This window comes from Nilaparvata lugens, chromosome 1, assembly GCF_014356525.2.
Source record: "Nilaparvata lugens isolate BPH chromosome 1, ASM1435652v1, whole genome shotgun sequence".
Classification (NCBI taxonomy): Eukaryota; Metazoa; Arthropoda; class Insecta; order Hemiptera; family Delphacidae; genus Nilaparvata; species Nilaparvata lugens.
Window position 1 is genome coordinate 84,332,456 of NC_052504.1, and position 16,247 is coordinate 84,348,702.

General features: G+C 35.4%; 1 protein-coding gene across 24 annotated transcripts in view; it reads left to right on the forward strand.

The window, feature by feature from the left end:
- The window catches only part of LOC111058930 (peripheral plasma membrane protein CASK), a 545,689-nt gene that overhangs the window by 307,673 nt on the left and 221,769 nt on the right, over positions 1–16,247 (forward strand). The window contains exon 1 of one of the 24 annotated variants that reach the window (XM_039418990.1): positions 7,295–7,794. The exons of 22 other annotated variants lie outside the window; for them this stretch is intronic. In XM_039418990.1, the coding sequence (XP_039274924.1) occupies positions 7,711–7,794 (84 nt within the window). In that variant the 5' untranslated portion in view covers positions 7,295–7,710. Of the gene's footprint in view, positions 1–7,294; positions 7,795–16,247 lie in introns of those variants that run through there. One more of the 24 variants, XM_039418996.1, reaches the window with a different exon arrangement.

The window sequence follows — 16,247 nt, forward strand, 5'->3', positions numbered from 1 at the left end:
ATTAAAGCGCCCCTTGCAAAACAACCAGGTTTATTACACCTATTCACTTGAAGTAGGAATAGAATTACTGGGAATCATTAATGCAAAAACTCCACAATTGATTAGTTTAGAGGTATCATTTCATTAGAAGTTACTTTCTGAAAGATAGTTTTTCGTAAAAATCTTTCAAAAAAGCTATCACAACCTCTAAAATGCATGTGGTGGGAGTAGATATCAGATTTAACAGCACGACTTCGGGCCCATAACTTAAATGACCGTTTTTAGCTATAGGAGACATAAATTAGCTCTATTTGACGGCTCTGCAACGAAATCATGTGTCTAATTGGGCGTTTTTAGTTTTATGGGAGCTATAGTTTACTTTGACATCTGCGCAACGAAAAGTGGAGTTATAAAGTGGTCTCATAAATAAGTTAAATGCCTGATTTTAACTTTATGTGACGACTCTGCAACCGGCGATGAATCTTTTACCCAATCTATTACTCATCTTGCATTCAGTGAGTATTTATATTTCATTATGAAATGTAGATGATTTTGATTGTGATGCATTATGGGAATCAGTTAATAAGATATAACTTTTAGGACCGGTTTCCAAGCTCGGGATTCAGCCAAGTTCTAGACTTTAAACAGCTCGAGTCGAAAAATTGGCTTTCCGAAACGGGGCGAAACGGGAATTTTTTATTTTGTCAAGGAAAAACGTTTCCAATAATTATAGAAATAATAAAATAAAGATTTTCATAAAAACTACGAATATGCCTCGTTTCGGAAAGCCAATTTTCTGACTCCTTATTATGGGATATTCCTCCCTTCAAATCATCCTTTTAAAATCATAGATAAATTTTCAGGTGATAGAATGAGATCAATACTGAAAAAGTAAAAACTGAAAAATTCTTCTCTCACACATTTTATTCATCCCTTTCACTCGTTGAACAACTTATTAAACTTTTATTAGTTTTTCTATCTTCTTTGTGCTAATTCCATCTGTCTTGGAAAAAATGCAATACCAGTTGAAAAATATATTACCGAAAACATTTTTCATATGAACTAGTAAATAGATTTAAAATTGGACGCTATGACATTTTTGCTCATTCATTTCTATAAAATCTCTTCCAACTTGTCCCCTCTTTATTGCCTCTTAATTCTCCTCTGCAATTGTCTTCTAATGATAGCATTGTGTGTGTTTATTATATCTTTACATGTCTTCTTCCATCATATATCGACAAATAGGTTCTCATTGATATTCATTGTTATTTTGTTTTGCTCTTATTGTTGGAATCCATGTTATCCACAAATATACTTCAAATCCAGAGAAATTAATGAAAACAATAATTGTGCTGACTTTTGAATAATTTGCATACTTGTCTATCACAAATCCAATCGAAATATGCTGGAGGCGAATAGTGTCAAAATTTTGGATGCGGGATCAAATTCGTGTTTGGTTGGTATCATGAGCCAACCACCAATCATGTGGCAGCTGAAGTATGCCAATCATGCAGCATGGTCACCACAGAGACATCAGGAAAGCCGCTGTCATCCACACACACACACACACACACACACACACACACATGTGTGTGTCACTTGAAAATAATGACAGCTTGCCCATACTGTGTCCTCATTTCAAGATTTAAACTCAGTGACAAATCTCCACAGTGTATATGCTTACTCCGATGATCCAATAGAAAGTTTTTTTTCAATATTTAATTTGTAGACAAGTCATTAAATTATAAAAGTAAATTTTTTGATTCAATACAAACTGAGATGTCAATGTTTTAGAATCCTACTCCATTCACAGATTTGCAGTAGGTAATTATTATAATTAAAAATGAGGTTTTTTCTTATTACTTAATGGAGCAACTTCAATTTTAGTTTTGCCGTTGTTAGAAAATTTGCTGTAATCATTGTAATTAGAAGTAAGGTTTTCTTCTTATTACAAAATGGAGTAACTTCAATATTTACGTGTAACCTTTGTTGAAAAGTAGTATGTTCTTGTTGAAATTTGAATCTATTCACAGCTCTGGTGAGTTTGTTAAATCTTACTGATAGTTGAAGGCCTAGACAAGCCTATAAAACCAAGAAAGAAGCTCAATAATAGAGTGAGTACTATACAGCAAGAGAGAATGGATTAATTTTAATGTTGTTCCATACTAACTATTCCTTACTATTTTAATAGTAGTTGTTCCATACTACTTAAAGGTGCATATTCGTTTGTGCGTAAACTTCCGCAGTCGACGATGACAAGCATTGTTGACTTTCATATTGTCCAAATTCCAAGTGTGCTAGAACAGCTGATCGAATAACTTTCCATTATTTGTGTTTATTATTCAAGAATCAAACATTTCTAATGATATCAACATATTGCCTTTTGCAAGTATAAAAAAGAGTATAAACTCAATCTTCCCTATTAAAACACAATTGAACATAATCTTTTAGGTTATTTAGACAAATTGAAATCCACCCAATCTGAGATCCTCACCCTGTCGTGGTCGACGACGGCATATACGCACAAACGAAAACCCAGCTTTAATCCGCAGTTTTGTACTATACAGGCATCACTCGAAAATCATTTTCTATTAACCTAGTTCATAATGAGTATGAATATGATTATTTTTCTACATTATTCACCGAACTAATTTGGAAGGGAACCTTGATACTCTCACGATGTTGTTATTCAAAGTGAGCTGTTTAATGATAGATGTTTATTCTATTCTCACGATGTTTATTCTACTCGTAAGTGAGCTGTAAGAATGACAGAGGGGAACTTTCTAATCAGTTTCATGTATTCAAATAGAGATAGATTTTTCAATCCATACTCATAGGAAAAAGGTTCACTTGTGATTTGAAAAAAATCTCACAAAAGTGTAATTCTATCCGTTTGTATTGGAAGGGTTTACATAGAGGTGATTATAATGCGGGCGTCTGTGCAATGCGCAAAGTACAGAAAGAAAGTATCAGTTTTCAGTCTCTTATTCCGTGTGGCTAGAAACCTCATTTGGCTAAAAGGATTATTCTTGTTACACTTAGATTAAGTATTCGAGTTGCAGGGCTTCCACTTACATAGAAGTGATCGGATACTCTGTCAAAAGCTTTCACCTGAAATCCGAATGCCGTTTAATATTGGAGAAGCTTGTTTGAAAGCTCAGTGCGTACATTGAATATGTTGATTGATTATTTTGTCCAACAAACAATAGACCATTATCTGAGAATGGCATTCGTCAATGGACATTGTCCCATTGTAAAATCTGTTCAGCCACGTTAATCATCGAAATTCAATTAACTTGATAATGTATGCTGTTGTTTGTTCCAGACAGGGTTTTGTTTGGAAATCATTTGATGAAATATATTTTCACTCATTTTTTGCATCTCATATTCAGATGTAATGTCCCAATCCACCTGATTATTTTTACCTGAAATACAGTTACTTGTTATAGCCTAATTGAAATTTCCTTTCATAGGCATTGTTTTAATTATATTCGACAGAGTCTTTGTTGAGTTGAGTATCATCATTTAGGACCAAGACACATGAAGCGTTTTTTCAGGTGTTTTTGCACTGGCAGCGAACGAGTCGGCAGAGCAGAAAGCTTTCGAATTGGCTGATTATCATCACCTGATTTGGTTTTTATTCAGGAATCAGCTGATAATTGACTGATCGGAAAGCTTCTATAGTGAGGCCCACGTTATAATGACAGTATTTGATAAACTTTGATGTTGCTATCCTTGTCTATCGTTCGACAAAGCAGGTAGTACTATCCTTTTCTAGCTCCACAACGAAGCGAAATATGTTTTTGACGATGTAGAAATATAATTAATTAAGGCAGATAATAGGCAAAGCTGTTCTTCCATCTCTATCCACTGCCATTATAACGTGGACCTCACTATAGTCCTGTCGACACGTCCGCCGTCAGTGCAAAAACGCTTCATTTAGTTTGGCCCTGAAGCTTGATTCTACTTGCAGGATGAATTGCACTCCTTTTAAATTAATTTTATCATTTGAGTAAAAATAATGGATAAGATGTCAACTGAATTAGTGAGAAATAGAATCCCACTAGTGTAGGCCTGGATTGATTACTTCTGGAGTGAGAGACGAGACAAACAGTTCCGATTTCATAGTAGTTGGCCTGTGTCATGAATCATGACTCTCCTAATTAGAGCCGTTTGCACAGTCAAAGCTTAAAGTGAATTTAATCAGCTGGTGGCTTGAAATAAAAATGAACCACATTAAAGAACGATACTTGATACGGATTTAATCCAGTTTAAAATGAAATTTAGTTTTAACTGGTACTGATCAAACGGACCTTGCTTGAGGTAATTTATTTATATTGAATGAAAAAGACTAAGAAATTGTCAAAAACCACCGATTTATTGATAATTAGAAAGACCGGTTTCGGTTATTACACCATTGTCAATCTCTGATAAACTAAAACTAAATACAAGAGCAGCAGAATTTATACTAGTAGGCGAGTACTGCTATTGGTCGAGGGCATGAACGCCTGCCCTAGCCGACAGGCCTAGCTAGACAGTCTCCTCCCACTCAACGGTGTGACAAAATGGCGGCTAAGCAACATAATCGTCATAATAAAATTACTTCCAATACAAAATAAGAACCAAGAAAACAAGTGTGAAAGATAATAAAACAAATATGTAAATGGAAAAACTATTGACTAATGTATGCTTACAATTTAATGATAAAACTAAATTCGTAGTGTTGTATTGGTTGAAATGAATCTGGTCATTTAAACTATACTGGGAATTTTCCTTTATTACTCTTGTTATTTCTAAAGCCTCTAGAATATTCAAAAATCTGCCTTTGTTATTAACATGCAGAAACTCAACATTCTCCTCAACTGTGAACCTGTGATTATTTGTTATCAAATGTTCTGCAAAGTTAGATTCCCCATTTTGTTTATTCCAATCTCTGATATGTTCTTTAATTCTACTTTTGAAACTTCTACCAGTCTGACCCACAAAACAAGCAATACAATCATCATATTTAAGTTTGTACACCCCGCTTTTATCCCAAATATAAATTTTGTCTTTACTCCAGCTAAATAGACTATTTAAAATCGGTTTGGTCTTGAAAGCAACATGAAATCCATTCCTCTTCAATTCCCTACCCATCTTATCAGATACAAGGCCTAAATATGGGATTCAATTCTTCTCAACCACACAAAAAGTAATTTATTCATCCCATAAAAAACAATATCAATATTAAGAAACCCTGTCATTAGATGGAATATATATTCCAAAATTCCATACATGAGATTATTGCATTGCTTTTTCCAATTTTTTGACTCTTATCCTTGTTAGTTTAAACTGTCACTGTACAAACGGCTCTTAATGATACTTGATATAGATTTAATCCAGTTTAAGATGAAATTTAGTTTAAAATGGTACTGTGCAAACGGCACATAAAGTAATTTATTTATCCCATAAAAAAGAATATCAATATGAAACCCTGTCATGAGATGGAATATGTATTCCAAAATTCCAGAAATGAGATTATTGCATTACGTTTTTCAATTATATGACTCTTTTCTTTGTTTCTCGGAGAGTAATAATCTCTCATGTTCTGTCATTAGTCATAGAAAGTTCATTATAAAAGGATTCCCCTCTTTCACAACGAAATTAATTCTGAAATCTAATTACGTTGAATCGAATGACATGTTATTGAATGTTTGTGATTCTGTGGGAGTATTTTGCAGAGACTTGTCGTCGCGTTCGGAGACAGTGCTGCGGTATGATTTCCCACTGGGTTTGTATTCACCCAGATGTAGTTTTTGTTCGGAAGATCCTGTTTCCCAAACCACATCTCAGCCTCCTGTGTCACATTTCTTCTCAAGCTTTCTACCGAATCTCCTATTCAGGCCAAGGTCTATTGAAAAATTCATTAAGAACAAACAATACACAGTATTACAATTCAATTCAATTTTACATGGAAATCTCTACTATGTCCATAATCATCGAAGAATTTTGTTAGACATGCATTCAGGCTTGTATCGTTGGTCTTCAGCATGATTTGTTCAATATTGTTCTTGTGGAATAAAAATTATCCTCCCTCCAATATCGATCAAGGTTGAACTCCATTAGTTATCTTTCATAATCCTGTAGTGTCATTGTATCTTCAGACCTTGATGTGATATATAACACATAAACTGCAATTAAGTTATATTTTAGTATACTATATAATACTCATAGGGCGATATGCACCATCTATGTTAAACGCTAAACAGCGATCTCTTTAATTATATATGGTTCCATTTATTATAATGTTCATTCCGGGTTCAAACAAACAACTGATCTATCTCCGTTTAAACTGAGCATATGGGCTTATCAGCTATTTTTAATATTAATTTCCCTCTCCCATTTTGTATTCGCAGATTTGGTAAATGCATGTTTTCATTTCCAAATTATGAAATATTCTGATAATATTCATCGTTGATGAAGTTTGGAATACATTTTTTTCCAGATGGGATAGAGGTATCATTGCTCAATGTACAAGTTAAGAAGTTTGGGAGCGTCTTCATTGGAGATTGCTATAACGTTGGGTGACATTCTGTATGATGACTTGGTTACCTAGCTTGTGCACTATTGATGTCATATTTCCTTTGTATTTCTCACCTTGTGCCCTCAACCTCCAGTATGTCACGCTCCGAGTTCATTTACTTGAATTCAGCATGAGGAGAACACCTACAGGATTGCTCTCTGACCAAGCCAATGACATTATTCATTCGGATTAGTATCAGTATTTCTGGTGGATGAGTCAAATTGAAGAGTTGATTTGCAGTATGCATTGCTTAGAATAGCTAGCCTACCTTGAAGAAGGAACATGTACGCTTTCTTCAAAAAATATCATTAATACACCTCGTAGCTTAGGAACAGCGATTGTATGGCATAAGTGATTGGTTAGTGCTCGGAATGCGCAGGTAGATGAGAGTTGAGCATTTTGCACTCGACGCTGCCGCTTTTCGCTGTAATCGGTGGTAGGGGCGGAGGAGAAGGGTGTAAGGAGGCGGTGGCAACGCCTGTCATCAGAATCGAAGCAGGGAAAGTGTTTTTTCGCGCCAAGTGGGAGACTGGAGGCTGGAGTGGAGCAAGTGCCACAAAGGCTTAATGAAACGGCAAGTTTACAGGCTGTTTTGCGCGGTTAGCATTTGGTTAGTGGGTCAGGGGAGCCGCCGTGCATTGCATCGGCCGGTAGGTCGAGTTATATATAATTTAAAAAAAGGCTCACGGGGTGAGTGGTTTTGGTTGGGGGTGGTAGGAAGGGGGTGTGGGGTAGGATTGGGGTGGAGCATGCGCAGAAGTGGTGGCGTTGGTGAGTGGCTTGGCATTGGCAGTCAGTGGGTGAGTGCAGTGCGTGGCGCGATGAGCGAGTCGGCCGCTCGCTGACCACCGCGAACCCTGGACCCGCCGCCTCCACACGGGGCTTGGCCCCACTGGGCGCCGCCGCCTCCGCCCCCGGCTGCCGTTCAGCCGCCGCCGCCCCAGCCGCATCTCGTGCACCAGGACGAGATCGCCTACACGACTAGCACGTGTCCCGTTCACAGTCCCTATCGTTTCCGCTACCTGAACGGTGGTCCGCCGCCCCCGCACTCCCATCACCACCACCCCCATCATCACCACTCTCACGGCCATGGCCACAGTCACGGCCATCCGCCGCCTCCGCCTCTGCCGCCCCCCGGGCCCATCCTCCACGGCCCTCCGCCCCCGCCCATGCTTCCCCTCTCCTACCACTACCACCACCAGATGCCATCGCAGATGCCACCGCAGCAGTCCTGCTATCCTCCGCCTCACGAGGCAAGTCACTAATCATTATTCCACTCGTTATATCTTGTCATTCCGTCCAGATCGACAAACCCTAATTTCGATACCCAAGGCTCGATTGCATGAAAGCCTGTTAGATTTTAACGCCATGAGAACCATTCAGAGAAGCCTTCTTTTTAAACAAGTCTTCCCTGATTGGTTCTCGTGGCATTTAATCATGATTAAAATTCAACAGGCTTTTGTGCAACTGGGCCTAAGAGCATAAAAAAGGGGGAAATGAAGAGAAGACTTGGCGACACAATAAATGTCGAACTATACAGTCATATCCCATTATATCTTTTTGATTTGGAGTAGATGTGTGTCCATATGCTAGAGAAATCTTGTGAAATGAATCATCATGTCATTGATTTTATGAGATCCGTGTAAATAGAGTATATAACAGGTAAATGAAGACAGTCAAGAGAACTCTCCATGTGTTCTGGCACTGGAAACAATCAATGTCAAACTATACAATCTTATCCCATGATATTTTATTGATTTTAAAGAGATTTGTGTCCATATGCTAGAGAAATCAAGTAAAATAAATCACTATGTCTATTGATTTTATGAGATCCGCGTTAATAAATTGATCTTCATTAACATCCTTGATGCTCCTACAAAAACGCTTTTTCATTAACAACTACGAAGCCTCAGTCAGATACATCGAATCAGAATTTCAGGTTGATTTAGAAAAGAGTTGAAAACGTTCAATTCATATCCATTTTTCATCCTTTTCATCTTCTTCTGTCTAGCACTGAAAACCAATCCTCTAGTTGCATAGTATTCTAATGATATTTTCTTGTTTGAATACAATTTGTTGCCATATGCTAAACAAATTCAGTAGAATACATTCATGTAATTAATTCTATGAGATTTTTATTTCAAGTAATAATTTCCTGTAATGATAGTATGGAACGTTTATAAGACTTAGCTATTTGATCAAAACAGTAGGGTATCAGGAATGACGGCGAAACTACGATTTCAGGTTGATTGAGAACTGAAGCGTCGTGAGCATTAATATGGGTCGATCGTCTCCAGCAGCGACATCTTGTCAAAGCTATTCGGACCCCCTTTCATCCATGTTATTATCGTGTCTGTACTTGAGTGGTTCTGCTTAGATCAAAGTGATATCGTCGTCTATGTCTCATGATAACCAGTCGATTGTCGTGAACACAAATTGGAAACCGAACATCATCCCAGCTGGGCATCATGTCAGCTATCACTGTCTGTTTGTCTACTTGATTGTTTTATATATGGTCGGCACTAATTCACTACAATAAATTTCTTAAGACTTGGAAGTGTTTGTATTGTAAGGGTTTTTGAGTTATGGATAACTTTATTCATTGTGACTAAATTGGCATTATACTTCTCAATTTCAAATTGTTTTGGTCAGATGACCAATTTGAACTGAGTGATTTTTCTCATCTAGAATCTCATCCAGTCCATTTATCTTTGTTGTCTAGAGCTATAGATTACAAGGTTATCTATTTATTAGGTTAGCACAAACAATACAACGATCGGAAAAGAAAAAACAGGCTATTGCCCAAAACTTCTTCAATTTCATAATTTAGTTTCAAATTGTCCAAATATGTAGTTACCAATATGCGTAAGGTGAAAGCTCCGTGTCTTGCTCAAATAATTTATTTGAATGTTATCTTCGAGGTGAAAGTCTCCTAAGTGTTTCAAATACTATTTTTTAAAGATAGGCTTTGTCTTTTCATCTCATCGTTGACGAATTTTCATCATTTTGGACACCATCCAACTCATTGAAGTTTTAAATCATCCTCAATGTATGAAACATAGATATGTTACAAACCTCTTGTATTGTGCATCTATAAGTTTATGAATCAACATGTGATAATTTTGTATCGAAATTTTTCACTGAGAAAGAAAAGAATGATTGATGTCCAATTGCAATTCTTTTCATACTCAATCATGTTATGATACAAAAGGTATGTAATTAATTAGTTCATTAATTATGTAGTCATAATTATCAGTTGCAATACGGAAAAAGTATTGTACAACGTTTGATTACTATAGGCGATTGGGACCGGAATTTTCTTTTTCATGTCCTTTTGGATAGTAAGTTGAATCTGAATTCGCACAAGATGAATTGGTGAAAGAATGTCAATGCCTTTCAATCGGAAACTTTTTCAGCTTCCATTAATGGAAAGTTCGTGTTCAGAGACTAGGCAGTACTCCTCCCGGGAACGTCGCTATAGTTGATGCATATTCAATCCATTCCCATCAACTGGAGTTGAACTTGGAAGCACTTCGTACAAGTTTTGACGCAAGATTTCTAGTCCTGCTCTCAGTTAAAATGATTTATGCTCAGCTAAATTCTTATCCAAGAGTAGAAAGTTGTCTTCTAGTCAACGTTTATTGAGTTTCAAGTTGGTGTTATTCGAAGGTTTATTTTGAAACCGAGAAATAAGTTTATGATTAGTAAATTAATAGTTGAAACATTTCAATTTCACGCAATATAACATTGAAACTTGTCAAAAATCGTTGGTGGATGACGGGTGGAAGAGAATGTAAGCGATTCTGTGGTTCAGTTCAATTTATTTAACACTCGCTATCTTAAGAATATCGCAAATCAACATTAAGATAATTACAAGAAATTCAATTCTGGTTTTGAGGTGTTCTGCTGGAAGGGAAAAACAATGTCGACCAAGTCCCCCTTGTGATAACCTCATTCTAGAAAAGGAAAATCTTTATTGATTATGATGAATTATATCACACAAGATATCGGAAAATATTTTTTCTTCATATCACTATCAGTGGTGAGGAGTTATTATTTGTATTGAAAACATTAATTTACATAAAGAAAATATGAGCATTCATGCCAACTACCTGTTTCTAGAAACAAACCATGAAACTTGTCTATTATTTCTGATTAAATTTGGATCTGAAATAATTAGGCTACAATTATTATTATCATGTTGAGTATTTGTACACAATGTGATGAATAAATGAATAGATTCTCCTGGAATATGACTGATATTGATCAATATGACATCCCTACTACTATGTTATTAATTGTGGGTATACTGTAAGTACTTCAGGCACAAAATATATTGAGGACAAAAGGCAGGAAAATATATCATATTTGAATGCAGAAAAAAGATTGAGGGAAAATCATACTTTGGTTCCAGCAGCATAATCCATGTTTTTCCAGTTTCCATATCTTTCATATTAGTGAATGCTTATAAAGAGGTATTCACGATTTTGAAACAATTACAGTAGTTGACTATCAAGTCTTACTGACGAGAAAATATGTTTTTTTTGCATTAATCGGCTTCTCTCAGTTTTCAGGCAGTATAATTACTGTCCCTTGTTACTACTCGTAATTGGTTGATTTTTTCAAGTGCTCGTAAAGTTAAAGCAGCAGACGTTTTTTCACTTCTCTTTCCATACCGAAACATCTTAAGTTGCGTACAGATATACGCGCCGCGAACATGAGCAATTCACTTTTAATCAGCTGATTATATCTGTATTTTTACTGAAACGGTAAAATACAGATATAAAAAGCTTAGCATCAGCTTATTAAAAGTGAATTGCTCATGTTCGCGGCGTGTAAATCTGTACGCACCTTTATGATTCTTGAAAAATACTGAATTACCCCTCACATTATTGATTTTTCCTCCATTCTTTACAATGTCATACCAAATTCTGTATACTTTTTACTTTGTCTCCTGTTATTTTTCATTGACAATGACCATTGATTTCTCAGTCATAATAACTTTCAAGTAATCATAATGGAGATTTTCAGTTCAGTTTCCCGCTTGTTTATTCAAACCACTCATACCTCCTGATTGAACCCCGTAAATTTGTTTCCAAATTGTAGGCTTATCACTGTCCGTTAGCTAAGTACTCTCAATTAGATGACCAGAATTCGAAATGAGGTGAAATTGTCCATGCTGGATTTTTCACATTATTTCATCTGATTTGCGTTAGATGAAAACAGTGATGCAATGCGCCGTTCAGTGATGCTATAGAGAGCTCTCTTACCTGTGTCGCGTCAGTATGTGGTCACTCTATGTGTGTAGTTGTACTATGACGACGCCATTAGTGGGAATTGTGTCGGCCAATGGGCCGTTACTAGCTCGACGTAGCACCGTTCAATGAGTTTAGCGCACTTTCACTGTTGCGTCAAATCGAAATTTTGGCAAGCTTCGCTGTTTTCAATTGTGAGGGGTCGAATGCTCCAGGGAATGGGTGCAATCTCCCTCTGCGTCGTTTGTACTCTCTGAATTTTAACCTTGGAGCGAAATCGATTGTGAAGCGGTATATAGTCTAGTAGTGACAACGAAACATTCTACCACAAACAGACTTGAACGGTGAAAAGCTATGTCAAAGTGTGCTCAATTCCCTTATAAATCATAATAGAAGTAAGAGAAATAAGTACCCTTTCTAAAAATTGTTTATAACAAATAAATAAACAATTAAAAAAGGGTACTTCGATTTTTATTTTTTATTTCTATTCAAGAGTAGCTCCAACAAAAAAACATAATAAAAGTAAGAGATTATCTTCAGTGATCACTGATATTGATATTTATTCGTGGACAGAATCACAAATCATAATATATAAATACGATTAGGAAGGGACAACAGACTTGGCCCAAATCTATTCCATTCCCAAATTTTGATAAATCAATAAAATGTCCAAAAAATAGGTTATGTTTCTACTGTAAAACGTTCAAGTTCAATTTTCGTCCAAAAATATATATATATATATATATATATATATATATATATATATATATATTGCTCAAACTCAATATTCATACATCGATCAAAGAAAAATATCTCTGTGAATTGAAATTATTTCTGTTTCATGTTATTTGACTTTATGTTATGTATCTCATATTTATATTTATATTTGTCTTGTTATTTTTGTTTATCTTGTTACTATTGTATTCTTTTGAAATTGGTGTATACCGTTGGAAATGTAATAAATAAATAAATGACTTTTTAAAAAGCGTATTTACAAATTAATTTCGATTACATGTTGTTTCTTTTTTCCCACTCAATAATTTTTGTTCTCTTTTTTGCAGGTAAGTGTCAATGAATGTTCATCTCCTCTCCAATAAGGTAGGATCAAAGGATTCATCAAAGTCTTGATATTGCACTATAACTCCAAACAAAACTTCTATTCCTGTATCTCTCCTTTATGAGAAGATTAGATATAAAAAAGATTAGGATTCATGAAACAAGCTGTTCATAGTTGATATTAGTTTTTATTCCATTCATAAATTTATTCGAATGACTACAGTTAAGTGATTGAAGTATAACATCACTTGAGAATACTATAATCATGAATGCAAAAAATGACTCTCTGTTTTTTGAAGAATGGATTGACTGACTAACTGTTACTATTATTAGTTTGACTTCCTGAATTACTGAAGTTTGACTAAACTTTAACATTACTAATAGTGCAAAAAGCTGTGAACTAGCAACTTAGTACATTAACACACTTCTTTTTATTGCATCATTGGAATTGAAGTTAGCGTGCTTCTGTTTGGAACAGTGTTTCACTTCTCCGATAAAAGTCATAAACGACAAGAATTGTATATGAAAGGAACACTTTTATTGTGTGGTGACATAGTGCGGTTTGATAATAGTGGAGAAAAAGATGAATCCAATATCCTTTTGGAGTCATATACACAGTTTCAGAGTCCATCAGTTGATTTTACAGGAATAAAATGATGTTTAACCATCCCTGGAATTGGAAAATAATGAAAACTTATACTAAAAAAACACAAATAGTGCACACAAACTAAAAACAGAGGTGTCGAAGTAAATTAATAAAAAAACACAAATAGTGCACACAAACTAAAAAACAGAGGTTTCGAAGTACATTAATAAAAAAACACAGATAGTGTACACAAACCAAAAAACAGAGGTGTCGAATTACATTGATAAAAAAACACAAATAGTACACACAAACTAAAAACAGAGGTGTCGAAGTACATTAATAAAAAAACACAAATAGTACACACAAACTAAAAAACAGAGCTGTCGAAGTACATTAATAAAAAAACACAAATAGTGCAAAACATGAACTAAAAAACAGAGGTGTCGAATTACATTATTAAATGACTGTGTCAATCTCATATTATTTATGTAAATTGGCATAACGTTCAACCCCCTCTATAAACGTGATATGTAAATATTATATTCACAGTTTCGTGGAACTGGAGTTGTTTCAAAATCTCTTTGATTAGAAGAACTACTCCCCTCTAGTAGGTAATAGGAAAGTCGCAGGGGTAGTGTATAATTGTATCACGTTTTACCCGGCCGCAGATTGGTTCTGGTTGCTTGCAAGCGTGCTGAATTCCTATGTGAGCACAGTTCTGTGAAGCCATAAAGCTGGGATGAGAGGGAAAAGTGTACGAGTGAGAGGCAACTGGGACATCAAAGAATTTGTCGTCGTGATGCCGTGACGGTGACGTGTCGTTACGACAATCGTCGCTAACTGTCAAGTGGAAGGTTCGCGTCGAGCTGACGCCGTAAAACCTAATTACCGGCTCTCGTCCACGTACACCCCCCACCCCACCCCACCACACCGGATGCACTAGTTCTCGATCCCTTCAATAACTGCAGCTTTCGAATTCCATCCACGTCCGAAACTCTTGAACCGTAGCGGCTATGTTGTTGCCAACTAAATGAAAACAAACGCATAAAGGGTGCGATGATAGTCGAGGAGAAAACGAAATCTAATAATGCTCGGGAGATGTATCCTGTGTTTTAGAGTCCAGGAGATGTTTTTCCAGGGTACAGTTGGAGATAGGTGATGCTCGACCATCACTGAAGTGGGAAAACTAGCCATAAAGCTTTAGTCCAGTCAATGTGAAGTGGAAACTAGATATGATTATTCCAGTCAATGTTAATATCAATTAATAAAAACTTGTAGTAACCTTTATTAAAAACTTTAAAATGTTAACTTGAAAATGACTAATGGTCGAAACTTGTCGTTAAAATATTTTAAAGTTTTTAATAAAGGGTGCTACAAGTTTTTATATTGCTTTTATTAATTTGAATTAAGCAGCCCATATAAGTGAAGTGATTTTTTATAATATCGTTTGTATTGTATTTATATACTTACCAGTGAAAGCTTCAACTAATGTTGAATTAATCCACTTTGTATTGAGTTATCAGTTGAATTGTCTTGAAGAAAGATTTACTCATGAAAAAATCTCACGAGCTAGCTTGTAGTCTTATAGAAAGCATACTTCTCAAAAGATAAGCGTGTACTACGAAAGATACATCTGTAACAAAATTCATTCCAGCGCATTTTCCATGTCATAAAGTCTTTTGAATATTCTTCGATTAAAGATTATATTCTCCAATTTGCATTGGACGCATACTTCGGAAATGATCTTGTCAAATGATACAGACAAGCTGTATATCTTTTTCAGATGAGGCGGGAAATGACAAATGAATCAAAATTGATGCAATTTTTCGCATGAAGTTTCAGGTCTATTCATAAGTACTTAGGAAAGAGAATAAATTATCAATGTTTTGTACAAATGTAAAATAGGGGTAAGAATCAGGAAACTCTGGCTTTTATCTCCAATTTGCCTGGTAAATAAACCCAGTAGGCTAAAATGAGTACGAATGAACTTTCTGTTGTCTGTAGGCCTAATAATTAGGAACTAAATTAGAAACTCCTGTATAACTTTTACTCAACTGCAACGCAATACTTTTGAACTTCTCTCCTAAGGGAATTCAGGTTTTGTAATCCGCTGTTGTTTACTACTTCCGTTTCCTCTAACGAAACGTACCTACATTTTAAATTAATGAAAAATGTATTATTGGATGTGTAGATGAAGAGTGATCGTTCTAGAATATCGACTATCGTCTGCACTTCAACTTTCTTCAAATGCCAAGAATTGTTCCAAGAAATTAGATTTAATCATTTATCTATTTTTTTATTATTTTTTTTTTTTGTAAATCAATTCTCATGAATCTGATTTTGAAATTATTCTATGGACTTCAGTGCTACTGTGAATCAAAATCTCCCAAGTTTCAAACATATATCGTTCACAAAGAAAACATTTTTTTGGTTCCAGGCCTTTTTGTGTGCAAGCCTCTCACCAACTGTCACATGTCCCTTCCAGACAAGTCTACAGAGTAAACAATACAATGTTTCTCGTATTTCTTTTTTCAAACCCACTTTGATCATGAAAATCCTGGCTTGAGTTGGTTTTGTTATTGTTTAATGATTTTTTTATATTGTCTGAAAAAGCAATTTACTTTACCTCTTTTTTGTTGGTCGCAACATCACTTCTTGAATTAATACCAAAAAGGGGTATTTTTTAATTGGTCTATACCGGTTTTAGATGAATGAATAATTAAGATTTCACATTGTAAGGTCTCTCAATTACTTTTCGTGGAACTGGATGTTTTTTGAAGTAGGTTATCATCAACTCATATTTTTTTGT